The sequence below is a fragment of the Melopsittacus undulatus genome, chromosome 4 (assembly GCF_012275295.1).
Source record: "Melopsittacus undulatus isolate bMelUnd1 chromosome 4, bMelUnd1.mat.Z, whole genome shotgun sequence".
NCBI classification, from domain to species: Eukaryota; Metazoa; Chordata; class Aves; order Psittaciformes; family Psittaculidae; genus Melopsittacus; species Melopsittacus undulatus.
In genome coordinates, this window is record NC_047530.1 from 91,751,503 (window position 1) to 91,779,295 (window position 27,793).

At 44.5% G+C, this 27,793-nt stretch overlaps 1 protein-coding gene across 5 annotated transcripts; it reads left to right on the plus strand.

The window, feature by feature from the left end:
• Nucleotides 1-8,829: 8,829 nt before the first annotated feature.
• On the plus strand, nucleotides 8,830-26,873 carry LOC101881834 (broad substrate specificity ATP-binding cassette transporter ABCG2-like). 5 transcript variants are annotated; one of them, XM_031053370.2, is made up of 16 exons: nucleotides 8,830-9,000; nucleotides 11,111-11,394; nucleotides 11,943-12,002; nucleotides 13,275-13,389; nucleotides 14,657-14,809; nucleotides 15,544-15,701; nucleotides 16,776-16,927; nucleotides 18,040-18,156; nucleotides 18,962-19,227; nucleotides 19,778-19,860; nucleotides 20,237-20,326; nucleotides 21,638-21,762; nucleotides 22,128-22,282; nucleotides 23,694-23,783; nucleotides 24,817-24,920; nucleotides 26,505-26,873. In XM_031053370.2, exons 2-16 carry the CDS (start codon nucleotides 11,111-11,113, stop codon nucleotides 26,650-26,652), a joined length of 2,100 nt encoding a protein of 699 aa, XP_030909230.1. In that variant the 5' UTR covers nucleotides 8,830-9,000; the 3' UTR covers nucleotides 26,653-26,873. The 5 variants fall into 5 exon arrangements, with proteins under 5 accessions (XP_030909230.1, XP_030909227.1, XP_030909229.1 ...); XM_031053367.2 differs by lacking the exon at nucleotides 8,830-9,000 and adding an exon at nucleotides 9,007-9,144; XM_031053369.2 differs by lacking the exon at nucleotides 8,830-9,000 and adding an exon at nucleotides 9,013-9,182.
• Nucleotides 26,874-27,793: the final 920 nt, after the last annotated feature.

A 27,793-nucleotide genomic window follows, 5' to 3' on the forward strand; every position in this document is an offset into this window, starting at 1 on the left:
TTTACCAAGTTACCTTTGGCTTTTCTAGCTGAATTCAAAACAATGATGTTGCTTACTCCTACTCTCATCATTGAAGCTATAGTGTTACTCAGGAGAAAACAGTCTATGTCAGGAGAATTTCCTGAAATAGGCTTTTTTCTTCATTTTTTTTACAAATTTTAATTAAACAGAAAAACCATATGTTAAATTGCAATTGATCAAAGGAGCTACGTGCTTCGTAATGGGCTTGAAGAGTGCACACAGCCCCTTGTTGGGGCTTGTGTGTTGAAAGGCACAGAAGAAGGTTCTTCCTTAAATGTTTTCACATTCCTTAAATGTGTTTACAAATATGTAAAGGGTGGGTGTCAGGATGATGGAGCTAGGCTTTTTTCAGTGATATCCAGTGGTAGGACAAGGGGCAATGGGTGTAAACTGGAGCATAGGAGGTTCCACGTTAACATCAGGAAGAATTTCTTTACTGTGAGAGTGACAGAGCACTGGAATAGGTTGACCAGGGGGGTTGTGGAGTCTCCTACATTGGAGATATTCGAAGCCTGCCTGGACAAGTTCCTGTGTGATGTACTCTAGGTTACCCTGCTCTTGCAGGGGGGTTGGACTAGATGATCTTTCGAGGTCCCTTCCAACCCTTGGGATTCTGTGATTCTCTAAATTCACTTATAAGATCTTTGGATAGGTCCTGGCTCAGTAGTAGACTGTGGTTATCGAGGCCTAACCGCAAAATCAAAAATATAGGCTGCTGTTCTGGAATCTCTGGAGAAGCACCTGCCTTTTCCACGGACTCAGACTCTATCAGGTGAGGTCCTGGGTCAGTGTTACTTTGTGATATCAAATACTTGTGATATTGATCACTAAAGAACTAAGTCTGACATCATGGAAGAGATCTAAGCAGCAGCTCTCTGCTTCAGGAGGTTGATCCTGTGCTGGTAGCATCAGTGGAAGATACATTGCTGGCTGAGCCCCAGCTCCTTAATGTAGCAACAACTACTGTGAGGACAACAGGATCTTAAAATGGGTCCTGGCAAGAAAAAGAAGGTGAAAATGATTATCTGTAAGGCCTGGCTTTATAAAGCCTCAGATTTCTCACAGGGAGAGTGTTGCTTTGTTGTTCTTCTCAAAAGAAAGGTGGCACAAGACCTCCCTCTTTGCATTGCCCAGTGTTTCTGTTCCCCTCCTGAGCTATGCCAAAACCCCATGATACCAGCCCTATGGATAACTGGTATGTACCTGTGCCTGCATTAATATCTTCTCACTTGCTCGTACATACATCTCCATGCAACTGTTTCCTCTGTTTCTTTTCAACACACTGTCATGTTTGTGATATGTCCTAGAGTAGGGCAAAGAAAATACTTTTTACCAGCAAACGCTTGTGTATAATTGTCAATTGTGTCTTCAAGCTGATTGAGAAATAATATAAATACATTGAATGGTAAGTTCATACAGCTTCTATATTTAAATGTGTGTTGTCAGACCTCCCATCGGGAGCTGGTGTTTAGATATGTGTCTGATGGGAAAATTAAAGTATTCTTAACATGATAGCAGGTGCGTGACTGTGTTTTGTTCCAGTTTGCAGAGGGTAACCTTCCAAACTGCAGTGTCACTCCTCTGCCTTGAGGTGGTTAAAATTTTCAGGAGGAGGTTTGGAAAAGTATAAGATGCTCTGAAGAGGTATCACCATCATGGTTACTTGTGTCGTCAGTCACAGTAGCTGGTCTCTGAGACCCACTTTGATAGGTCTAAAGGAGAGGCTGCCTTAAAGCACTCTCAGATCCAGCCAACAGGGAAGAAGGCAGTGTCCTAACCACAGTGTCAAAGCACAAGTAAGGCACAGACAGATTCATTGGTTTGTGTGGGCAGCAGTGCGGCAGAGATGTCTGAAAGCAGGCCCAGGCATCAGCAAAGGGCAGCCCCAACCGGACACGGCTGTGAGCTGGAAAGCTCCCGGCCGTGTCTCCCTGTCTCTCCAAGTATGAGACACATTTGTCTCAAAAATGAGCAAGCCTAACTTTTCATGTTTAAAAGGAACATTTAAATCCCCAGACCTCTCACAAATATAGGCAAGCTTCTAGTTACCTCATCAACTGTGTTTAGTTTACCAGTAGATGTCAGTCAGCACTACTCACAACCCTTCACACCTACAGCCCCCCTTGTCTGTTCCATTTTCAAAGAGCTCAGTAGCAAGTATCCCATTTGTTTTACTGAGAGAAACCGAAACAAGTAGAATTACTTTCTCAGTGGCAAAAAGCAGAGTCCAAGGTTTCCAAAACACACTTTATGATACTAGATCCTCCCACCTGTGTATTTGTTGCAAACTTTGTCCATCTCTGTCAGGTCACAGTTCTTCCTTCTCCAACCTGTAAACAGGGTGAGTATTGTGTTCACTCATTTTTTTGCAGTCTTGTGAAAAAAGTCTTTAACAGGTCCTAGTATTAGCCTACAGCTGCTGCTGTCAGGTCAGCTTTTTAGCACAGCAGGTTGTTGGCTTGAGATGGCCCTGTCCCTGCCTCTTCTACAACCATATGATAGCAGGAGTCACCTATAAAAGACGCAGTATCAGGGAACAACTGTCAGTATTCACAGAGTTTATCAGTAACTAGGGAAAAGGGAGGGGAGAAGCCATCATTATCTGATAAGCCTACTGATTACAAACTAATAAAGTGCCATGCTGTCCTTTTGCTGGTCACGAAAACCTTAATTCAGGGCCTCCAAACCTGAAGGCAAGGAGCCTGGTTTTGGGAGAGCAGTTGCCAGATTCAGCCCTCCTCCTGAGCTCATGAGGCCAAGGGATGTGTTAAAATGAATATGCCAGGGTTTGGAGAGAGGTGGCCGAATTCAACACTTGAGGAACTAAGAAGTCCTGCTCATATCCTGGTTTCAGAGGTGGCAGATGCCAGGCATAGCCAATTGCCAGCCAGCCATGCTGCTCTCATGCCAGGTACTCAGGTGGCACAAGGGCGGCAGCCCTTTGGTGCAGTGAGCTAAGGGCCAGCTCGTGGAGTGCTGAAGGAGGAATGCAAAGGCTTAGCTGAGAAAACAATATGGCTGTTCGGGTGACAGGTCTCCAGCCTGAGGTCACGCCAGGCTTTGCTGAGGCATGCCACAGCAAGTTAACAAGTGAGCCTGTGTGCCTGGCACTGATAGGGCTCTTAAGCACAGGATCTCCCAAACAGCTCTGGATGGTGCTATATCCTGGCCACTGCTGTCCCCGGAAGATACCACTCATTTGTCTGCTGGGATGCTCATCTCTAGGTGCCAGGAGGCACAGCAGCCTAAGAAGCATCATGCAAGGCAGGATCTTGAAGTCAGCTGTGCTTGTTCTGCCTGAGAAAGGGCTGGGAAGCCATCTCAAGTGATCATTTTCATTAGCTGTGCAGATGTGCAACTTTATTTTAAACCAGAAATGACTGCACTCACTTCTGGTTTCTTACCTGCATACTAATGAATACTAAAATATGTAATTAAATGGACTGTTTAGCATTTGGGCACCAAGGCCTGTGTCTGGGTGCTGTGGTCAGGGGCCCTTGTGATGATGCAGATGCCAGTTTTTGAGTTCTCATGTCTCCTGCAGTCTGGTGACCATGGTTGGTTTTGCATATGCCTTTTCATATACCCTGCAGGAGATGGGTGTTCAGTTTCTTGTCCTAATCCTCCTCCATGAGTCATCAAGATTTGTTCATTGCCCTTTCTCTTCCAGTTTGAGTGCCTGTAGGAGCTACACCTAAATGTATTGATGCCCTAGTGAGCAACTAAGGTCAGTGCCATCAGCACCTGCCAGTCCTGGTGTTCCATACCTAGACACTCACCACCATTCAGACCTACCTTATCTTTTCTATTATGATACTCTACTCACCCTGCCTTTCCCAAATTACTGTCAACTGTCCTAGAATACCTAGCTGCCCTTCAGTGGTTTTTGGATAGATCTGGGCTCCCTTTGCCCTTTGCATGTACTAGTCGTCTCCGCTTACACAGCAGTTTACAAACTGGGAGAGAAAAAATTAGGTCTGGAGAGGAGCAGAACAGCACTGGCAAAGAAAAATTCAGATGCCCTGGCCAAGAAAAGCACCAGGCTTGGTGTTAGCTCTAGTGAAATAGCTTAATATTGAGATGCTCCTGGCACCTAGTGGAACACAACCAGTCAGGCCATCTGGAAGGTGAGTGCAAAGAGCTCCTTTGCTATGCAATCAGCTGCTTCCTTCTTTTCATTCTCCTCTTTGTCTATGTTACCACTTGTTGTCTTCAAGACTAGTCTGGCTAGGCTAGTCTGGCCTACTGCTTTGGGTTCTCTGATAACACTTTCTACTGGGTGATTCCCTGCCTTTCTGCTTCAGTTCCACTATTGGTGAATGTGATTTTCCCTCAGTCTGCATCAGAGTAGGGGATAGCTGAGATCTGTGACCTTTTTCACTTTTTCTTTCACCTGATGTGATGCTCTGCCCTGTGCTGGAAGGAAGTGGCATGGTGGCTGTCTGCCATGGTCATATAGCACTGTTAGGCATCTAGGGAGGCACAAGGGCAAGGGGAATTTATAGACAAGAGAGAGCTTTTTTGTTATCCCTCTTTCTCCAGAATACAAGCTATTTATGGTCACACTATCTCACATTCTGCTGTTGTGCATTATCCCCTTGGGGAGGGACACTGCAACTCTCGGTGTACAGCATCTACTGCAAAACAGTCTGAATCTTTTTGCATCTGCCACAACAAACAATAATGGCAGCAGCTCAGACCTTGGGAGTGGATAAAAGTTAAACAGGTTTTAGGAATGGCTGGTGGGGCAGCCTGGACTTTGTCCCTGAAGAAGGAGGTGAAATGTCTATTGGCATTATGCATCTGTTGGCATTATGCATGCCAACATTCATGTTGGAGGCAGCTAACCTCTGGAGAGCTGAGTTAGGACAGATAGCCCTAGGTTCTCTGTGACATCGCTAGCAATAGCAAGATGAAGCTGTAAATATCTGAGAACATTTATATTTTAGATTTTTAACTACTAAATCATAGAATGGTTCAGGTTGGAAAGACCTTAAGATCACCTGGTTCCAACCCCCCTGCCATGGGCAGGGGCACCTCACACTAAACCAAGTTGCTCAAGGTCCCGTGGAACCAGCCTTCAACACTGCCAGGGATGGAGCATTCACAACTTCCCTTGGCAATCTGTTCCAGTATCTCACCACCCTCACAGTAAGAAGAACTTCCTTACAACTAACCTAAATCTCCTCTGAGATTTAGAAGAACTGGAGCACTGGTGGTTTAGATATGCTAGATACTTTAGAGTACAATTATTATATCCTAGTCTGATCCCTTGTTTTGCCCAAATGACACCCCTGCCTAGTTTTATTGATCTTATAGTTTAGCTATTCATGATTTCTGTCAGTCAAGCACATGGTATCTCAGTGTATCACATGGGTTAAACATTGATATCATTTACTCTTAGAATTGCTTTAATCCTTTCTTATCTTTAACCAGTTACTGATTTAGTGCTACCTTGAATTCAGATAATGGACTAAATGATTAACAAAAACAAAGTCAGATTTCTTCTACATCATCGGTAAGTCTTGCAAAAGCAACACCCCCAAGGCAAGAAGCGCTTTAACCAAGTAAGGGAGTTCAGTCAGCATGAGCTTTGACACAGTGAGCAATCAGGGTGAAAAAGGCACGCTGAGATTTTTTTCTTGCACCTAGGGTGGTGAATTTGTAGATGCAGCAGATCAGCACCTGTACACAACTGTATAGGGTGTGTCTTTTAGAATGGTTTGCTGGAGCTTTTGCAAAAGTAGAGCTACAGAATATCTCTCACTCATGCACGGTGCCTGATATTGCTGTCTTCTGCATTGATCTCAGAGCTGCTTTTGTGCAGGGAGCTTTGGGATCTGCTTCTTGCTGCATTCAGTAGAAAAGGCAATAGTACTCATCAACATGCAGTTCCTCCTGCACATACTTCTCATGCATTCTCTTGCTGGCTCAAGCCCTGAAATATTTTACAAGTTTTATGAAATTCAGCACAAGGCAGAATTTAAAAACACCCTGGATCTTCAGGGCAATGAAAAAAGCATTCTGAAGAAAGCAGTGGAGAAACAGACCTGAAACTTTTGGTCTGGTGATTCTGCTAAACAAAGTCATGTCTGACTTGATCAATGGCAGCAAGTCTTGGCTCACGTGAAAAACTGGAGTGGAAGGAACCCTCAACACCCCCTTCAAACCCATGTTTTTGTGAAGCTGTGTTTCAGGCTGAAGGAAGATTGGAAGAAGGGACCAGAACCTTCAGTGGAGAGTGGAACTCATAGCCCTCAATAGCTCCTTATCTATCCTGTGTGCTGAGGCACACGCAGAACATGGCTAGTGTGACCAGAACCTGTTGGAAAGGGCCAATGGCAGTCACAGCAAATTGGCTGTAAGTCAGAATTATGCTTTTCAGCAAGACCCCTCAAAACCTCACTTTTAGCTAGGTCCCTTCCCTCATGCCCAGGACAGCATCATGGTCACTCCTGCTCTGGGAGCCTGTAAGTGGCAGCCAGGTGAGAGGCTCAAGGCAGCTGGAACTAAGGAGCAAGAGCAAAGACCCCAAACCTGTCCTAAAACTTGCATGAGACCTGCAACATGACCCAGGTTGCTCTTGCCTTGCTACCATAGTGTATCAAAGCAAGGCCTACAGCATTATTTGTTTAACATCACCCAACCATCACAAGCAAAACGGCTTTGTAATTTCCTGGTTGCTAGGGCTTTAGGGTGGGCTAATGGCTTTATTGTCTTTCTGTAAAGGCCACATTCTTTACTCAGAAGTAAAGGCTGACAGTTTACAAGGCAAATGCCCCTCTTTGTGGATGAGCAGCAAAAAGCAGTGAGGGCACCTACCAATCTACAGTGGTGCAGTGGAAAGAAAATTGGTCTCCTCAGGCTTGTTACAAGTATCCATTCCTCTTTAAAAAACACATCCCTGGCCACTGTTTTCTACTGCTGTAGTGGCAGAAACCTTCCTCAGCAATAGTATAAGCTAGATCAACTGGCTAAGTAAAATGGTACAATACTCCCAACCAGGGTGGGAGACAAACAGGCAGAGGATCAAAAAGCCCTTTAAGAAGCCCAGAAGACTGTTGCTTGAAGAATGGCTGGAGGAAAGCTGGAGACTCCAGCCAGATGCTATAGTTGACAGATCTGGCTCCTCCTCCTATCTTGGGTCCCTGTCTATTTCTTTGCCATCCAGATGTGCTCAGGCACAGGGGGAAGAGAAGTGTTTTTTCCATTCCATGAAGTGTGAGAGAAGCAGGGCTGTTTCCCAAAATGATCAGTGTGGAGGCATCCATCACCTCTGTCTGAGGAGCAGCTGTGCAATTGAAACTAACTGTCAAGAGTAATCTGAACCTTTAATTGTGTTTCGTTTAGTGCACTGTTCTTTTGCACCACTGTGCAGGCACTATGTGGAGCAGCAAGTTCATGAGTCAGAAAATGCTCACCTCTGTTCCCAGGCACACAGGCGCTTTTTCCTCACTGTCCCAGGCACATGACAACAGAACTGTCACTGCAGCACATTGAGGGGTAGTGAGTATTTAGAGTTGAGATATACTTAGAGACAGAGAGATGTACACGCTTGCTGAAATACTAGGGCAAAAGCTATCTGTGACTAGGGCAAAATTCTTCTGTGAAGGCAGATCTTCCTGGAAAGAGGAAGTTAAATCACGAATGAAATATGAACTCAAGTCCACTTCTGACCCAGAGTGACTGAAGATAACATTCTTATTCAGCAAGCCTGAGCCCTGGGTGTACCTATGGCATGACTTACTCTCCTGAGTATCTTTAGGGTATCTGGCCTTCATAATCTCTAGGGCTATTTTGTCCCACCTGTTGTGGACTCCTGTCAGCCCTGTAGAGCGATGCAGGTGCATGAGATGCGATTGTCTTCTGCCCAGTGCATCAATGGCATCCTGGAAGGAGGCAGGTGTTGGGAAGAGGATAGGTCAGCCTTTGTAGCGTTTATTATTGGTATTGATTGGGTAGCTAGAGACAGCTTAGCTGTGCCTTAAATTGATCTAGCAAGAGGTGTTAGAAAAAAAATAATGCTGCACAGGACTGCAGAGGGTAGTCAAAGCAGAGGCAATTATTATGGTGACTTGACAGCTCTGCTATAAATCATGTTTATAAACTATAAAAGAGGGGTTTTCCTGCATTCACAACACCAAGGAGTCTGAGGAGAGTCAGCTTATTTGTAAAGACAATAGTGCTTGAGAACAGGAGGTTGAGGAGAAGTCCTGACAACAAACTGAAGGAAATCTGACCTTCCTGCTTTCACACGTTTCCTAGCTGGGTACACATGGTGGCACAGAGAGGCAGCCAGATGGACCACAGGTAACCCTGGTGGGCTCTCATGGCCCCATGATCCAGCAGCGAACCACCTGTCAACGACACTGCCTCTGAAGGTGTGAGATCAGGGTAGTAGAAGCAATGTCACCCTTGGAGGGGACCCCATGACCAACTCCTGGGCTTGATGACCTTTCCAGAGGCTGGGAATGTGGGTGAGAGCAGGTGCTGCCTCCCACTCCCCGCTGTACCCCTCTTTGCCCCGTGTCTGATGCCCGTTCCCCCTTTCAGTGTGGGGGACAGAGTGAGGGAGAGAGATCAGAGTTGCTCCCCTCCACCTCCTTCACTGCCCGGCTGCTGGGCAGGGTAACGGCAGGGTAACAGCGCGGGCAGCCCTCGGCATCCCGGCGCACTGGGGCTCCGCCGCGCCGTCGGCCGGGGAAAGGGGATCCGGCGCACGCAGCGCGGCGCACGCAGCCGGGGGCGGCCCAGATCGGCGGCAGCACCGCCCCGGGGGTCGCGCAGCTGGGGCCAGGCCGCGCTGCTTGGAGGAGCGTGGCTCTATCGCTACCGCCTTTGACCGCGTCCCAGTGTGGTTTGCGTGACAACACCGGGCACTCCCCGCGCCCCGCGCCCCTTTATGTAACCCGCCTCCCAGACCCGGTTATAAAACACCGCCAAGGCAGTGCCGTGGCCAGAACCTCGATTAGACGGGAGGTAACGGCGCGGATCCCGCCCGGCGGAGAGCGGCGCGGTGGGGCCCTCCGGAGCCCTCCGTCAGGCAGCGCTCCCGGCCGGGGCGCGGGGCTGCCGCACTGCCGGGCGGGGGTTTGGGGAGGAAAGCGGAGCGCGGTCGGACGGGTCGGTTCGTGGCTCTGGCTGAGTAGCGGAGCCGTTCGGTAGGGCGAGGGTGGGTGATCGGGAGGCCGGGAGGGCACTGCTTGTGAGGCGCTGCTGCTGCCTGGTCCTACCTGCAGCCTCTGCTAAGCTTTTCTCAACTGTCATCCTTGCACATACCCCCGGCGGTGGTTTGGTTTGCCAGTACTAATCAGCAGCTTTGCAAAAACCCGCATGGAAGTTTACGGGTGTAGTAAACTCCAGAACCCATCCAGGACAGATGTGAGTTATACAAAACAGGGAAGTGTTCAAAAGTCTAACAGGTCTTTGCCCCTGGTGTCACTGTCATCCTGACTTTTTTTCTCCCCTCTGATCTGTTGTGCAACCTTTCATGCATATAAGCTTTCTCCTGCTGATGTAACCAGCATATCCTTTCTTATTTCCCATAAGCAAGGCTTTCCCAGGGGGAAGCAACTTTAGGGTTCAGGATGTATCCAAGCTAAACAACCCTTCCTTCTCGCCACCACTTTTATTTTACTTACACAGGAAAAAAATCCTACTGCAACTTCCTGAGCTTTAAGTGATAAAAGAGGCAGAGAGGAAAGGGCTATTCCTGTTCCTTTAAATGTGGCTCTTGTAGTTCCAGGTTCGTAAAAGGAAGACCATCTCTCTCACTGAGAACTGTAGCAATTCCTCTCTTCTTTGCTTTGTAGTTTACCGGAAAGGGGACAGGAAGACTTATGGCTGTGAGGGCACCTGTCTGAAAAGGCAGGGTATAGGTTCTGGCCAGACCTTACACAGGCAGTAGAATTTGGGGACTGTAGGTTTTCCAAGAGTTCTTCACATGCAGTGTCAAGACAAGAACTTGACTTTTCTTTCTTTTTATTTATTTTCATTTGCTTGTTTGTCTGTTTTTTTGGGGTTTTTTTGTTTTTTTTTGTTTTGATGGGTGAAAGGATCTAAACTTGGTCTCCATCAGTTACAGCAGCAGAAAGGGAAGCAGCCCCTTGACAAGAGAGCTCTGCTGCTGTGACTAATAAGTGACCAGTATTAATGTTTATACCCATATTGATACAGTTCCTACTATGTAGGCTCTGAAGCATGGCCAGGGAGAGCAGTTCCTTCTCTTTGCTGTTCACATGTCCTCCCTTTCAGGCGCTGAGCTCCAGAGGCAGCTTATCTGCTTGAACCAGAATACTTTATAACTTTGTGATTATAAATAGATAAGATACTTAATTCTCCTTAATGCACCAGTTTGTACCATGTTTCTCCTTACTGTGTCATGTCCAAGATCTCTTCCTGCTGAGGCTGGGGGGGAAGCTCCTACCTCCAGCATAAATGGTGCCTCCAGACAAATCCAAATTTCTCTTCCTATTTGTAGTTGTGAAGTATCTTGATACTGGTGTGACTGAAACATGATAAGCAGCATGTGTAACTGTTATTTTAGTCACATTGGTATCTTTGAAACAAACTTGTGCCAGCAAACAAGGTACAGGTGGCTGGCCTTCATAAGCACAACCATCTTCCTTCCCATGGTTCTTCATACAGGTTCATTAATAGGTTTTCTTTGCTGGCTCTGTGGCTGTCTGAGGAGCGTTAAGCATGTTGTGCCTGAGGGAGGAGAGCTAGAGTCCCTTTAGCTTAAGCAGTAGCAGCTTGAGTTTGTAGTCCCCATTATGTTGAGCAAGAAAGTGACAATCACAAATGAGCCTGTTTTTTACCTCATTATATACTCTTTGAGCTAGCATCACTCCAAAACCATACATGTCTTGTTCTTAAAGGCTATGTGTATTGTTCTAAATCTATGGGTTTCTGTGCTTTTGGGGACTACTGGATGTCTTCCAGTGCGGATATCCATCGTTTTGGAAACTTGGCACATGTGAGGATTGGTGTGGTGTGTGTTGAGCTTTCTTTTCCAAGACACTTTCTGCAGGAGTCTTTGCTTGCATGCCTCCTTCCCTGCATATTTTTGTGTTCCTTCTCTCAACAGATGGGAACTGCTCAAAACAACAGTAGCCTCAAAAAACTCCATGCAGCTGAGCTTGACCGACGTAACAGAGACATGATGGCAGACACATCTGATCACAGCATTATTTCTGTTGGAGGAGAGGAAGAAGTGGGCAACTTCCAACGTACTCTTCCCACACGAGAGTCCCTCCGATCCCCCCGAGGCTCTGTTGTGAGTTTCCATAACATCCAGTACTCCATTAAGCAGTCCAGTGGATTCCTTTGTAAACGGAAAACTGTGGAAAAGAAGATCCTTCATAATGTTTAGTAAGTTCTTGCTTAAATAAAATACCAGAGGGTAGGAATTAATCTGCTCCTGTGAATCAGTGAGCTCAATGTTACCTTCCAGATCCAGCTGTGCTGGTGAAGAAATTACTACCTTTTCGCCAGTCTGCAGTTCATGTGAGCACTTTCTAGTTTGCTTTTAGGCAGTTTCAGTGATTTATCTGAACAAATTAGGATCAAACTTGTGTGAACTCTTCTGCAAGAAGATCTCAGGGTTCCCTTAACTATGGTTCAAGCTGCAGTCAGAGGAAATGAGCAGCAGAGAACAATTGTTTCTTCTTTTCAAGACCCCACTCAGCAGGGAAGACACTTACTTTCTGTCTTTTGTAGATTGCTTTTTATGTCCAGCTCTGGTTCTGTTCTGTCAGTCTGAGACAAGAAAGGAAAAAATACTTATTGATTTCAAACTTAAAGAGAAGTCTTAAATAATCTCTAAGTTTTCCTTTTGACAGCATTTTGTTCACACATTTTCTACTGTGATCCGCATGTGAACAGTCCTCCATTTGGAAATAACTTTTTCCTTCTTCCAGTGGCATTATGAAGCCAGGCTTGAATGCTATCCTGGGGCCAACAGGCAGCGGTAAATCTTCGTGAGTACTTTCTTCTGCTTCTTCAAATGGACATTCACCTGTTTAAAGAGGATTTGGGGTTCTGAGGGTTGGGGGAGATATGAGGGATCTGCAGGCTCAGACCTTGCATGCCTGTGAGAAATCTGGTGATGCAGTTTGATGTCAAGTCCCTTTAGCTGCTCTGCTGCAGTTCTTGCCCTGCAGTGGTGTCACACTTCTTGTCTGCTCTGATCTGTGGTCCATTTTACCGCAGTTACCTGTGGTGTTGGCAGCCTAGGTTGTGATATCAGGCTGAATTGGGGTAAATGGGGCTCAGGTGTAGGCTCTGTCCTAGACCTGTAATGGGATGGCAGGGGGGCTTCCAGCTTCTTCAGGGCAGGAGAGATGTCATCCCCTGTGCAGTCACTGCAGCAAGACTTCCTTGAAGATACTAGGCTAAACCCCTCTCTGACAACTGAGAGGAATGTGGTGTAATGTTAATGTGTAGGATGCTCTGGATCCTCAGCCTCAACTTGGCTGTGGCCTGCTTGTGGGGTGTGCATGTGCTTGAGTTCTTTGGATGAAAGCACAGATAAATACCATGCAGACTATCTCCAGCTACTGCTGATGCTAGTTTCCATATAACTACAGTAAAAGAACTCTTTGTCACTCTGCCTTTCAGAATGTCAGAGACTGGGAAATATGGCCAGGGTTCACATAGGTGTGCCTTTGTGGTGACCCTTGATCTTCCTCTCTTACGAGACTGCTGGCTAATCAGGGTGTTTTCAAGCACTTTATCACAGTAGTGTTTACATAGCTAGCAGACAGGCTGGCCTCTGCATGGGCAGCAAGGAGAATCCAGTGATATGTTAAAACAAAATTATTTTCTAGAATTAATCTTAACTCAAGTTGTGTTTATACCTATTTGGATTAATATCCTTGAGATCAAAGTAGATAATTCTGAGCTCTGCTGGCTGGAGAGCAGACTGCAACTACTTGGCAGGATGGTTTTCTCTCTGTGCATTTGAGATTAGCTGTTAATATGAAGGATGAGTTTGTGTCTGTAGGGGGTTGACTGCTGTGAGTTGTGAGGATCTGTATACTACAGTACTGCTGTGGCACACCTTGTGCCTGAAAATCCTCACTTTCTGTACAAAGAGCTTCTCCAGAGTAGAGGAAGCCCCTTGATGTGCCCTTTGACTTGTAGCATGTCGTTAGCTGCCTGTAACTCCAGTTGCGACTGGTGGTACTTATCCACCCAAAGGTAAAAACCAGCTATTATGGCAAAAACTAATGCCTGGTGTTTGTTTGAAGTCTCTTAGATGTGCTGGCTGCCAGAAAGGACCCAGCAGGCCTGTCTGGAGAAGTGCTTATAGATGGCATCCCACAACCTCCAAATTTTAAGTGCATCTCAGGATATGTTGTGCAGGTGAGTGGAGGTTGTGCCTTCAGTGGAGGCCTGGAAACCCTTGGGATGGAAGACTGCACAAGATGAGCAAAGCATGACCATCTAGGTTAGGTAATTTTCAGTGATCCCTACAGAATCTGATTTGATAACTCAGATGTTACAGTATGTATTATTTTTCTGAGATATGGAAGACAAGACAAGACCATTACTTCAACCAAGTCAAGTATGCAGGTGTTTGTCTTCCCAAAGCCACATGGATGCCCAAACCACTGGACAACTGTGGCTTTGGGCTCTGCCCTGAAGTACTAGCAAGGGTTTAAAAATATAGAAAGGTGAGGGAAAACCCCACAATGCCCAAAATCTCTTGTTGCAAAACTCAGAAGGAATTCTAGCTGGCTGAAGTACCTTCAAGCTATCACACAATAATTCTAGGAAGTAAATAGATCCCTGCTGTTCTTCCTCTGATTCTGGCTGGCTGGGACAGAGCTTCTTTTCACTCAGAGACAGGAAAAGCTGGCTGAATCTGAGGAAGTGGGTGGAGGCCTGGACCAAGAATAGACCCTCAAAGCCCTGGGGGAGCTGAGGAGAAGGAGACTCTTGGCAACCACATGAGCAATCAAACCCAGAAACCATTCAGGCTTCTGACTGCAGACATGTGGAATAGGCAGCTTTCCTGAAAACTGCCAGCTGGGGGGGCTCTGGGAGCATGCATATGAGGAGACTGATGCTGGGTCTTGATTCTGCAGGTCAGATCTCCCCAAAAACTCAGGGTTTCATGAATGGTCAGGAAGTTTCTTGCAAGTGGTCCCAGTCCAAGACATTTTTCTCTCAGATGACCAAAGCAACCAAATTTAACTTTAAAATGATAGGCAGATAGGTGAGACATTAAATGGTCTCTCTTCCAACCCTAACTATTCTATGATTCCTTCCCACCCCTGTGCAGTACTACCTAGATCAATAAAGATGGCCCATAAACTACAAACAACACTTAATACCTAAATGCATAAATGCATACACACTTACAGGGTCAGTTTTATGCAAATGAGCATATAGACATGCTAAGTCATGTGTTATCCCTATAAATCTGCTGGTATTGCAGCACTTCTCCCATCATATGGTGACCTTGAATTTTGTGCCATGTAAATTTTGAAGCAGGGGTTGTCCCTCAGTCCAGTTTCCAGTGTTGCCCACAAACAGTTTATCCAACAACTGCAACTACAGGGACTCTGGTGCCCAGTCAGGTAGCTGAGAAGGAAGCTTTCCAACTGTCCATTTGTACTGCTTTCAGGATGATGTCGTCATGGGCACAATGACGGTGAGGGAGAACCTGCACTTCTCTGCTGCCTTGCGACTCCCCAGCTCCATCAGTGTTAAAGAGAAGGAAGAGCGAGTCACCCAGATTATCAGCGAGCTGGGATTAAGTAAAGTGGCTGATGCTAAGGTGAGCAGCGAGAACACCTTTCTCAGAAATTTTACTACCTCTGGGAACTGAACTACTTGACTCTGGGCAGTATTGCATATGTAGTGCAGCTACACTAAGCTAAGAAGGAACCTGGCTAAAGCATACTGAAAATGAGAAATCAGTCTCCAGCTCAGGAGGTAGCTTGGAAAGAGGTATGTGTATTTGCTACTAAAAAGGGAGGATTCTGGACTATGTCCAGAATGTTGTATAAGTTCAGAGGGGGAAAAGTCACTTAGTCATTGCACCTTCGAAAGCTGCACAGTCACTTCCTGGCTTTGTGGGACATGACAGGGAAACTGTTAATATAGTGCTGAAAATTGTGAGGGATGGAAAACTGGCCCATGATGGATATCTCTGCAGAGCTTGTTCCTCCCAGCTGCATCTTTACTCTCACTTTACTTTAACTTTTCTTACCCCACTTTTACTTGAGCAGCAGGCATCCGTGAACACCAATGCCACCTCTGACTGCTGTGGCCTCATTCTGGTGCTTCTTTGTCAGTGTCATGCTTTGTTCCCTGGAGTCACAAGGTGCCTGGTACCTCTGAAAGTCATGCTTTGCATACCGCTACAGTCCCTCATAGTGGGACTATCTGACATCATCTGCTGCTGGCGCTAGGGTTCACTAATGAGGCTGTTGGTTGTGGAAAACCCTGAACTCCACAGCATGTGCTGACCAGGTCTTGTTGTGAATGTTCAATTTCTTGTGCTTGTAGGTGGGAACTGAATTGATCCGAGGAGTGTCTGGAGGGGAACGGAAGAGAACCAACATTGGGATGGAGCTCATCACAGAGCCACCAGTCCTTTTTCTGGATGAGCCAACAACTGGCCTTGATGCCAGCACAGCCAATGCAGTCCTCATCCTCTTGAAGAAGTAAGAGTCAGTTCCTAAGGGCTCTACTGGAGTTTTGTTGTCAACTCAGTTAAAAAGGAATGTAGCTACAGTGCTCTTTTAAAATAAGAAAAAAAAGGTAAACAAATAGCTTCAGAAGTGGTAGTAAATTATTTATTTGGGTCTTGTCCAAAGCTTTCTGAAGCTGATGGGAATCCTTCCACAGCATGCATTGGACTGGAGCCCAAAAAGATGTAGCTTAGACAGCTGTCCTTTGCCACAGACAGTGGAGAGGTCAAGCCTTGTAATCATAATTTATTGGCCTTCCAACTGAGTCTATTGCAAAGTCTCTTCCTCCACTCTGGCAATAGCCTTGAACTCAGATCAGTCTTCACCTGTAGATTTACTGAGTGTTTACTTTCATCTCTAGATTTACTCTGGGTGTTTACCTTCATCTCCTATATTTTGGAGATGAACAGTCCTGGTACAAAGAGGACCAAACAAGGCTGATTTAATGAGAATGGGCTCCTAACCCTTGTCCTGGTTTGTAGCATGTTTGTAGCATTGTCTGGTTTTGCATGGGGGCCTTTTTCCTCTGCTGTTTGTGGACAGAGGTCTTTGATCAGCAAGGATACTTGTTAAAGAGCATCTGAAAAATCCAAAGGAAAACTAGTTTTGACTTGTTTTAGAGTAAATCTTCAGCAGAAGAGCTAAGAGAAATCTCAGCTGGCCAGACTTATGCAGGCTGCTATATAAAGCCTGGGACTGCTATTGAGTGCAGTAGGACCATTCCAGTTAGGTTGCAGCCTGGTATAGAAAACGTGAGGAGGGTTTATACACAATTGTGGTCTCAATCTTTGCTAGCTACAGACAACATCATACTTAGTCTACCTGGACTGAGATGATGGTCCCATGTAATGATAGATGCTGTCCTGAAGGTCTTGCAGGCAGCATCTGACATAGAGAAGGGTAAACTACAGCTTTTTTGGGTCATTACCCTGAGAAGCTGACAAGTACTTTTCTTGGATTTGGATACTTATTTTTTGTTCAAGTTGACATAACCTTCCTGAAATGTGAAGTGTGGTTTATTTGAGAGATGTTTTGTTTCTATTTCAGCCTCTCAAGAAGAGGGCGAACCATCATATTTTCCATCCATCAGCCCCGCTATTCCATATTCAAACTGTTTGACAGTCTGACATTACTAGCTTTGGGAAAGGTGCTGTACCATGGTCCTGCAAAGCAGGCCCTGGAGTATTTCAGTTCTATTGGTAAGTCTACTGTGCCAAGAGGGAAGGCAACTGGCTAATGAGTTTAATCTGTGGGTAGGTTCTGACCCTAGCACTGGATCAGTCCCATACTGTTTTATCACTGGGATACTGGAGGCTGTACACAAAATTTGTCCCACAAAAACCCAGAATCGCTTGGACATTTAGAAGCATCTTGCACAACAGACAAGATATTTATAGTTCTGCCAGGCCTAGATGCCAGATCCAGTGGGTTGTGAACAACAGCCTGATTTGCAGCAATCTGTATGGGCTAACCAAAGAATCTGGTCTAGTCTAAATGCAGGTGGGCAACCGAGAGGAAAAAATCATGTTGTGTCTTAACACAGTTTAATTGCACTGTTGGGTGGCTGCTTCCTTTCCAAGACTGAGGGCTTCTGACAATAATTGACAGACAATGCGGAGTGAGTTTCCAATCTAGTTTTAGGTGCAGCCATGGAGACACACTGGACTGTAAGCTTTCCCTGGCCTTAAGGAAAATGCTTTAACCAATCTCACTACTTTTGCTCCTCCTTTTGGTATCCCACCTCACTTAGTTTCTCACAGGGATGCTATAGTACAAGCATCCTTGCCTTTTTTTCTCTCCCACCCTTCACTCCTGTCCCCACCCATCCTGTAGCTAGAAACCATATTAGAAGAAGCTGCTCTTGGATAGCCCTTCCTCTTCCTTGTGACCAAGAAAACACAATCAAGAGCTGATCTTCTAGAGCAAGCATCTGAGGCTATAAACATCCAGCAACCTCTAGTGAGAGACTGTGTGTCTCTCAGTGTCCGATGTGGTTGAACAGCACTGGGAAGGGGGAAAGAGCTGTGTATGCTGAGCTAGCTGAGTAGAAGCAATTTACAGATTCCTTTTCACCTGAAATCAGTGGAGAATAAGCAACTTTGAAGCTCTGTATAGATACCTCAGATTTACTGTCTCCTAAGTCCTGTCCATTGAACTTCTGTAAACTAATGCTCATGGAAAGCGGTGAAGTTCTCTTGTAGGAGGGTTGCAGAAGGGTGATATACTATTAGACCTGATTTTCCAAGTGTGGTCTGTGCAATACGAACATGTTGTATATGTGGGTTTGTTTGTTTTGGTTTGTTTTTTTAAGGATATGAATGTGAACCCTTCAACAATCCAGCTGACTTCTTCCTTGATATCATAAATGGTGATTCAACTGCTGTAACAGCAAGCAAGGAACGTCACAGTCCTGAGGACACAGGAAAAGGTAGATTGTGAAGGTGAAATCCACTGTTGGCTGGTGTAGAGGTCAAGATGTATATATTGATGACAAGCTTTTATTCTCTGGGTTTCCTCCAGTCTAAGGGCACATTATCTTTTTATTTTTCCTACTCATAGATATACTTTGATTTGGACTTCTTTAAAGAGCTCAGATTTTTAAAGGGATTTTTTTTTTTATTTCCTTCAGTATCAGCAATTCACAAAACCTATGTGGGAAAGACTGAAAACCTAGAATTGCTTAGTCTCAAGAGACAGCTGACATAAGTTTTCAGTCACATAAGAGAGTGCTGCAGGGAAGACAGGGTAGATAGGCTAAGGAGTAATGGATTTACAGTCCGGTGAGAAAGTCTGAAACTAGATTAGAGAAAAACTGTAACAGTGAGTGAAATGTTAGGAAATGCTTCTTTGAGGATGCTGTAGCATATCCATGACTGAACATAAGGGAACAGTTTTCATAATGGTGCTTCCTGGGGATGGAGAAATGGATCAGAGCCAACACTGATTTCCCACAAATTAACAAAGGGTTTCTGTTCCCTCATTCCAAGAATAAGACCATTTTTTGTGCCACAAAGAACTGGCAGATTAGCTAGGTTTGGTTAAAACTGTAGGGAAACCCTCCCACTCAAGTTATCCTCATAAGATCAGAGCTAAGGCTTGAACAATTCAGATTCTCTGGGCATTCCTGCTTTATTTATTCATTCAGCTTCAGAAGTCTATGAGCTTGTTGATGAGCCATGTCTGAAGGTCATGTTCATGGGAATCAGAAGCCATATCTTATCTTTCTCACTCAGAGGTTAGCAGTGAAAATGGAGTGGCAGAAAGTAATGTGGAGAGCAGTGTGGTAGATGAGCTGCACCAGAAATATCTCAAATCCAGCCTGTATCAGAGCACAAAGGAAGCCCTGGGGAACGTGGAGCTTGGACGGGGAAGCAAGCAGAAAGCATCCAAGCAGGGGCATGAGATTACCTATGCAAATGGATTCCTCACCCAGCTGTACTGGGTGTCCAAGCGTTCCCTGAAGAACCTCATCAGGAACCCACAGGCCTCTGTTGCACAAGTAGGTAACAGTCGTCTCGGACTCCCATTGCTCTCAGTCACACAATCTGCAATTTGTAAGGTACATTTTTGTTTTGAAAGACAGCTAGGGAAACAGGAAAGTTCTGTGCTGCTGCCACAGAAGTGGAGTTAGATATCTAGCTACCTTTGTTACCTTTGAAAAAAGTCTCCATTTTAGCTTAGCACAGGACTACTGGCCAGAAAATTTGGAACTGGGGGAAATGCTCCATTCTTTGATTTACATGGGAAGCTTCTTGGGTGATGCTAATTTTGTGCTTCAAACTCTTGGAATTCTAAGCTAGGTTTTTCTGAGTATGCTTTTGCTAACCTTTTCCAGTCAAGATCAGAGAAAGGAGAAGAGTGAAGAGGATAAACTCAGAAAATTTGCCATAAAGCTTTCAATTGTGTGTGTGATTGGTATACATTGACTCACAGCAGCAAAGCTTTAGGCAGCTGTGAATCTTAAACTCTGCATATGCCTTAATAATAGCTTTGTCCCTGTTCACTTATCTGAAGGACTTCCTTTTCCCCTTTCTTCTTTCCACTTTCAGATTGCAGTGACCATAATTCTAGCCTTGGTTGTGGGTGCTATCTTTTTTGGTGTAAAACTGGATCGAAGTGGCATTCAGAATCGGTAAGTTGGAAAGCTACAGCTTTGCTCGTTTTTTATCTGTAGCAGAAAGGTTTCACTGATGGGGAAGGCCTTGGGATCCACCTGGGCCACAAAGGAGGGTAGAGTTCACAACCCTCAATGCACTGCAGCATGGTATTGCTGGAGCTCCTAAGAGGACTGCAGTTCTGTCGGGCTCACACATATGTGCAAAGGAGATGTGAAAGAGAAGATAAAGGAATAAATCTGGTTTTGCAGCAAAGATTTATGGTAGCACAATTAAATATCTCTGTTCTGTGGACAGAAGTAATAAAGCACTGACTTGATGGTATGCTGATATCTGAGGATCCCAGTGTTGATCTAGGCGCTTTCCTCACTTTTTGACTGTTCTGTCTTGTAGGGTTGGATCCTTGTTTTTTGTCACCACCAACCAGTGTTTTTCCAGTGTCTCTGCAATTGAGCTGTTCATCAGAGACAAGAAACTATTTGTGTAAGTAGTGAGGCACTTGGAGCATTTCATACCTTGGAGTGAGGCACGGGGAATATCTTACGGGCTAAAAAAAAATTATTTCCACCAAAAGCTTGATTGTTCCCTTGCCACATCAGATTGTAATAGTAATGCTAATTGGTCTGTAGAGCAGGGAGATGAAATACTAAGAGGTGGGGGAAGGAGGGGAGAAATAAAGTGCTTTTATTTGCATACTGTGTCACAGTTTACCAAGAAGTGCTTTTCCTGCTCACTTTCCACTTTTGGTAACAGCTATTTTTGAAGTCTGCATGTGAATCCTGACTATGAACCCTGCGAACCCTGCCTGCCCTCTTGCTGATGTGGTTGAAACGCTGTCTTGCAGTGGTCCTAAAGTGCAAATATGAAGGGAGAGTTCTTGGAAAAGCTTTGCAAGGGATGCTTAGATGAAGAGGGCTGCTGGCTGGCTCTCAAGAGCTACCTGATCATCAAACACATCTCTCTGTTTATACATATACATATATATGTATGTATGCATATGTATGTGAATGCATGTATATATTATATACACATATGTAAATATTCATGCATGTTGAAAATGGAGTTTGGAATAGCCTCCAGCTGATGGGATGAAAAGTCAAGAGCAGATCCTTTGCAGTAAAGAAGAAATTGGAGAGTTGTGCCTGGAATGCCACAGGTTGCTCAGAGCAGTTTAATATTGCCCCTAACAGCTGCTCAGGAGTAAGTATTTCTCACAAGGACATTTCTTGCCAGTCTGTCCTGCTTACCAGCTTCGCTTATCAGCTGTGATTTTGGGACCTCACCAATTAAAGGATCTTTTTGTGAGCTGCATTAAGCAGCAAAACAATCATAGTGACATTTAACTGGCCTGTGAACTGGAGGTGAGTGGGTCTCTTTAAGGGTGTTTTCCCATTGTTGGGCATCATTCCTTCTTGCCTGGAAGCAGCTGTATGAGTTAGCTGTGGACTAAGCCCTCCTCCAGTTAGTAGCAGTCTACTACTTTCCCATGCACTTGTGTTAAGGATCATTCTCTTTGAAAAGAGATTCAGGAGCTTTTTCCCAATATATCTTAGCAGTCACATAGCTTTTAATTCATTTTCCTCAGAGGCTCTCAATATGACTGCATGGCTGTGAGATAGATCAGCCTTTACTTTACAGAGAAAGAAGTGACAGCACAGAGAGGATAAGCAACTTGCATATAGAGGAATCAGTGATAGAGAAAACAGAACCACATCAGGATAAACCAGACACACATACTGAGCCTGCTTCCTAGGTAACCTCTAAACCTGTACAACTCCCTTCCTGTCCTTGTAGCCATCAGTACACGAGTGGATATTACCGTGTGTCTGCCTACTTCCTGGCCTTGATGTTAGGAGATCTGCTGCCCATGAGAACTGCACCAGCCATCATATTCTCATGCATCACTTACTGGATGATTGGTAAAGAATTGATTCTTTTGTTGAACCTGTCATCTTCCAACACATTTGATTTCTGTCTTAGCCAGAGTTTAGTTCCTGTATCTATAACACGAAACTATTTGAAACTTCAACTGATTTAAGTGCTTGGCATCATGACTTCAAGAGACTCTGGGGCAGGGGCAGAGACACCTGCAATCTAAGACAGGAACCTGCTTTACCATATCTTTTGGTAATGCTCTTTGGGCCTTCAGAGCATGCATAGTTCCTGCCACCTCCAAACTGGTCTTTCTTCATGCTTTCCCTGTCTAGTACAGGAGTCTGAGGATCCTCTCTGGGATTCATAATGTGGTTGTTTACTGGATTCTTTCCTTTCTGTTTTTTGACAGGATACCAAGCTGTTGCAGGCCGGTTCTTCTTCTTCACGCTGAGCCTGATGCTGGTGTCTTACACTGCCACAGCCATGTCTCTGGCTATCAGTGCTGGGATGGATGTGGTGGCTGTGGCCAACCTGTTCATCACTATTTGTTTTGTTCTCATGCTTGTAAGTATATAAGGAGGTGTGTGCTCCTTTGGTGGAGGTGAAGAAGTAACTCAGACAGGTTGAGAGGATTGGGTGGAGCCAGCCCTAAGCAGGCTGAGAATCCACAGGCCAGTAGCATCTAGGTCCCATGCCTGCGATAGTCAAAAGATGTATTTCTGCCAACTTGTAATCTAAGAGTCAAATCATTGCTCAGGTGCAATTCAGTAGACATGATGCCACCAGAGCTTTGCAGTATGCCCCCAGCATTGTTGTTTATTGTATTTTTAAAATTTTTCCCTACAAAAATTGAAAAAAAATTCTTGCATTTCCAGTATTAGAAATTTAAGTGATCAATTAGATAATTTAAAAGGAAAAAAAATCTTGAAATAAATTTTAGATTGATTCATTTTATTGAATTAATTTCTGTTACCCAATGGGATTAGCAGGAGCATACTCTTGCTTTATTTTAATTGAGTATTGTCTCTAGGTTCCAGAAATTACTTCAATACTCTTCTTCAAGGACTTCTAAGGAAGAGCGCAAATGAGAAAGGAATTTTGACTGCTTACAGATGAGGCATGTGAATTCTCTTTCAAAGAGATGATGATGTTAGTAATAAAACTTCTTGACTGTGAGGCCTATCAAGTTAGAGTAAAAAGTACCTCCTGTCAGGTGATTCCTGGTAGTTGTCTGCATACATATCCTGAGCCCAAAGCACATCCCTTATTTTTCGATCTGCAACTTAACTTGCTTTTGTCATAAGCTAAGTGATAGCGTATCGCTTCAAACGCATGCTGTGAGTGAGAAATGTGCATGCATAGTGAAGGGCAGCTAATGTACATTGAGTTACATCACAGTGTGTAAGGAATGGCACGTGCAGTCTGAAAGATAGCAGGGTAAGCACAAAAACACTTGTGCTGAAGCATAGCCTGAAGCATCATGTTTGGCTATGAAATCCAATCCAAACTAAGAAGTGAAAGAGTAAATCTTGTTTCAGACAGGAGAGAGTACACACTAAAGATGTAGGTCAGAGGAGGAAGCTGAACAGTAAGATCCCTTAAGGATCCCCACAGTTTCCTTCTTGTTTCTCCACTTGCTCATTTTCCAGTCATCCTTCTTTATCCTCTGTCTAGCCTACTATAGGACACTCCTACAGAGTAAAAAGTTGTTAGCATACATGCTTCTTAGCTCACGTGAATATAGAAAACCTTTCTGACCTCTTTGCAAGCGTATGAACTTGGAGTGCTGTTGGGCCAGCTAGCTGGGACCACTTCAAGGTTTGACCCTCATACCTGTAGGCATGGGCATAATAGCAGCAGGAGGTCCATCAGTCCCAGTGCACTTCTGCTGGGCAACTGCCTTATCCATGTGAGAATAGTACTGTTTGCAGTAAACAGAATTTGTGACTCATTAGTCTCTTCTGTTCTGTTTCAGATCTTCTCAGGCCTCCTAGTAAACCTCCCTTCTGTAATGGACTGGCTGAACTGGCTCAAGTACTTCAGCATTCCCCGATATGGACTCACTGTGAGTAGAAAGCAGCACTAGTCTCCTGTGAGTAATGTAGCTACCCTGCTGCTTCCTTGAGAGGTTCTGAGTATAAATGAAGTTCTTTTAAAAGCCAGATTTGGTTTCTTCCCGTGAGCATGGTAAAAGAACAACAAACCAGAGAACCCCCAAAAGGAAGCTGAAGTTAATCTTTGTGTGAGAGGTGGAAGTCTCAGAGACTGAACAAATCTTTTGTGTTGTTTGGACAGCAGCAGAGTGAGCTGTCCAGTGAGGCACTAATTCCTGATCTGAATAGTTGATCCCTATGGTTTATAATAAAGTTAAATATTGTATGGCCTCTCCAGACTGCTGTTTGGGTAGCAAGTTTTATATTAATGACTGTCTAGCTGGTTAAAGAATTTAGCACAATGCCAGTGTTGTTTTGTGTGGCTCCATTTGAAGTGAAATATGACTTACTGCCATTTGTAAATAATAAGGAGCTGGGGTACCAGAAAGCTAAGGGTGCAGCTGCTTGAAACAAAGTAACTCACAATCCCAGGTACAACTACATGTTGTGCAGAGAAGAGATTCAGAGCAGCCCTGTGCAGAAGGACTTGGGGGTGTTGGTCAATGAGAAAATGAACATGAGCAGGCTTCATTGTGTGGTCGCAGCCCAGAAAGCCAACCGTATCCTGGACTGCATAAAAAGAAGCATGACCAGCAGGTCGAAGGAGGTGATCCTGCCTCTCTGCTCTGCTCCCTACCCCTCAGTAGACTGACTCAGATGAAAATGGATAAACTGGAACTCATTGCTGGCAAGTGACCCATGATTATATCATTGAAATGTAACTTAGAATCCAAAGACTTAGACACCAAACCATCCTGCATGTGAAATTTGGACCAGTTCCTCAGAAAGGTAGTGATTAAGAGCTTCAAAACAAAAAGGAACATAAACATACAATTCCAAGAATGGTGATAAGTGTCTTCTAATAATCAAATCAGTTTAAGGTGTTTCAGTTTTAGCATCCCAAATCACTAACTGTAAAAATGCAATGTCTGCCTCTTTCCCTAGGCTCTTCAAGTGAATGAGTTCAGAAATCTCTACTTCTGTGGGGAGAAGAATCCAAATGTTACCGTGCCTGCAGGCAGTTGTCCCCCTGATATCTCAGGAGAAATGTAAGTGTCTGACTCACGGTGGCCTGAATGGTGATGACTTGCTTAAAGAGAAGTCTGATGGTTTGAAGTATTTATAATATTCACAGAATAACCACTCACAGGCCAGTCTCAATAAAAAAACCCCAAGATAATGCATTTTAGAATTATGTAGTAAAACTTTATAAATGCCCAACAGTGAAGTAACGATGAAACTTGTCCTAAAACTAGGCAGATGAGCAAAATTAAATTCTGGGGGTTTTAACCTAGCCCTACCTTGTCAGTTTTCTTAAACAAACACAGGGTCACTTAGCAAAGGAAATGCACTGTGTTGACAGCTACAGAGTTGTTGGGAAGCACTAGACCTGTGATCACAAACATGCCTGCCCATCAGAGTTTGTTTGTAAATCCTAACCTCCCTCCAGATACAGGAGAGTACCATAAGTATCTATCTCCCAGTGCTACTGCCCCATTTAGAATACTCTTTGACTATTGATACCTTAAGCTGCAGCAATACAAGTATTTTGTGACCCTAGCTATTCTATGATGGAGAGCTGGCAAACTGAGGTTATTGCAGAGAATAGTGCTGGAGCAGTGTTTCCAGAGCTTTTGGACGGCAAACTGGTGATATGGATCTCCACTGTTTGCTCTGTGAAATTAATGCTTTTGTACTTACCATGGTTAAATGTGGTGCTGAGGTTTACCCATAAGTTGCCAGCTATCTATAAACAGCAATTAGGATACTAGTGAAAAAAAATTACGAGAAACAGAGAACTAGATTTGTCCCTTAAGCTTATTTTTGCAATGATAGGTTATGAAGTTAAGAAACCTAACATGAGCCTGCAGTATGAGCTCACAGCCCAGAGAGCCAACCGTGTCCTGGGCTGCATCAAAAGGAGAGTGGCCAGCAGGTCAAAGGAGGTGATCCTGCCCCTCTACTCTGCTCTTGTGAGACCTCACTTGGAGTATTGTGTGCAGTTCTGGTGTCCTCAACATAAAAAGGACATGGAACTGTTGGAACAAGTCCAGAGGAGGCCACGAGGATGATCAGGGGACTGGAGCACCTCCCGAATGAAGACAGGCTGAGAAAGTTGGGGCTGTTCAGCCTGGAGAAGAGAAGGCTGCATGGAGACCTCTTAGCAGCCTTCCAGTATCTGAAGGGGGCATGTAAGGATGCTGGGGAAGGAGTCTTCATTAGAGACTGTAGTGGTAGGACAAGGGGTAACGGGTTAAAACTTAAACAGGGGAAGTTTAGATTGGATATAAGGAGGAAGTTATTTACTGTAAGGGTGGTGAGGCACTGGAATGGGTTGGCCAAGGAAGTTGTGAATGCTCCATCCCTGGCAGTGTTCAAGGCCAGGTTGCACAGAGCCTTCGGTGACATGTTTTAGTGTGAGGTGTCCCTGCCCATGGCAGGGGAGTTGGAACTAGATGATCTTAAGGTCCTTTCCAACCCTAACTATTCTGTGAATCTATGAGGTTACTCTATTTCTGTCCTGTTTTGCAGAGTTGAGGGTAAAAGAATCTTTGTGGGACAGGAATAAAAATAACTGCCTGAAGACTTGCACCACATAGTATTACTAACTTCCGGCCCATGCTCTTCTGCAGGTGTTCTGGTGAAGCATACCTGTGCAGCCAAGGAATTGTACCTACAAACTGGGCAATGTGGGAAAACCTAGTGGCTCTCTTCTGTATGACTGTTATCTTCCTTATCATTGCCTATGCAAAACTCCGTTTTATGAGAAAGTTCACATAGACTCCTGTGTTGCCTTCCTTGCAGCTTCTTTTGTCCTAAAACTGCAAAGCTTATTAGAGCCTACTGGAAGTTGCCAAAAGATTTCAACTGACTTTACTGAACTTCAGACAGCAACCCTGTCTCCTTGTCTCTGGAGCATGATCTCCATTTGACTATGTGATTCTGGTTTTTAAAAAGAAATGCATTGATGTACATCACATAAATGACTTTTTGTAAGAGAATATGATTCTTATAATTCCTTATGTACATATCAAACTATATATTGTTAAGCATTATTCTTCTGTGGCCAGCTTAAACAGGAAATGTTCAAAGGGAAGTGTGAGCTTCTTCATCACCATATATAGGTGGTATAAGGTGGTGATGTTGTTTAAGTATTGATATGCTGCCCCTTGATAGTGCCCATCACACCTAAAAGCCACAGACCATTCACAGCATGCTGGAAATGCATCTGAGTTTGAAGTCAGTACAGGGAACGAGCACTCCTTACCAAGCAAGAACAGTTATACTTCTAGTAGCTTCTCACTGGAAGCTACTTGCAGAAGCAACTTTTGCTTGGCTAAAAGCTAAACTGTAGTGGTGTATGACATTTCACCTAAGAAGAGGGAGTTTTGTTGTAAACAACAAACCAACTTCCACCACCCCCCAAAACAACCAAACAGCCCTCCCCGAAAACCCAACAACAAAAAAATGTTCATCTTCTACTTAAAAGGAGAAGAGGGAATTAATTTCCATTTTTTTTGTTTTTCTTCCAATAAAAATGTATATACTTGGCAATAGCACATCTTAATGATTAACGGCACTGTCTATATATAGTACTACTTACACCATGGACTGAAAAAGCCCATGTAGACACTACTGTGGCAATCCACAGCAACACTTAAACTGCAGTCACCATGAACTGATTGTAGCATGCCAGCAGTTGTCTCCTCACCATATCATTAGCATCACAGCTCCTAAGCTGCAGTAAGACCCCCAGATACAAGTAGATCAGCTAAGCTGAAAGAAAACATCCTCAAACACAAGGCTAAAGGGTTTGCTTGTGAGGGCTGCACTAGTGTGCAGCGGTGAAAGTGCTTCTGTTACTCTTGCAATACGTGGTTCAGTCGTGGTGTTACGAAGTGTTATGAAGAGAGAAATGTAC

Bases quoted from the DNA above. Each gene is read 5' to 3' on its own strand.
- LOC101881834 (XM_005153889.3), top strand. From the start codon at position 10,925: ATGGGTTTCTGTGCTTTTGGGGACTACTGGATGTCTTCCAGTGCGGAT. The intron at 13,390-14,656 runs GTGAGTGGAGGT...TACTGCTTTCAG, and splicing joins TCTCAGGATATGTTGTGCAG to GATGATGTCGTCATGGGCAC. The intron at 22,283-23,693 runs GTAAGTATATAA...GTTCTGTTTCAG, and splicing joins TTTGTTTTGTTCTCATGCTT to ATCTTCTCAGGCCTCCTAGT.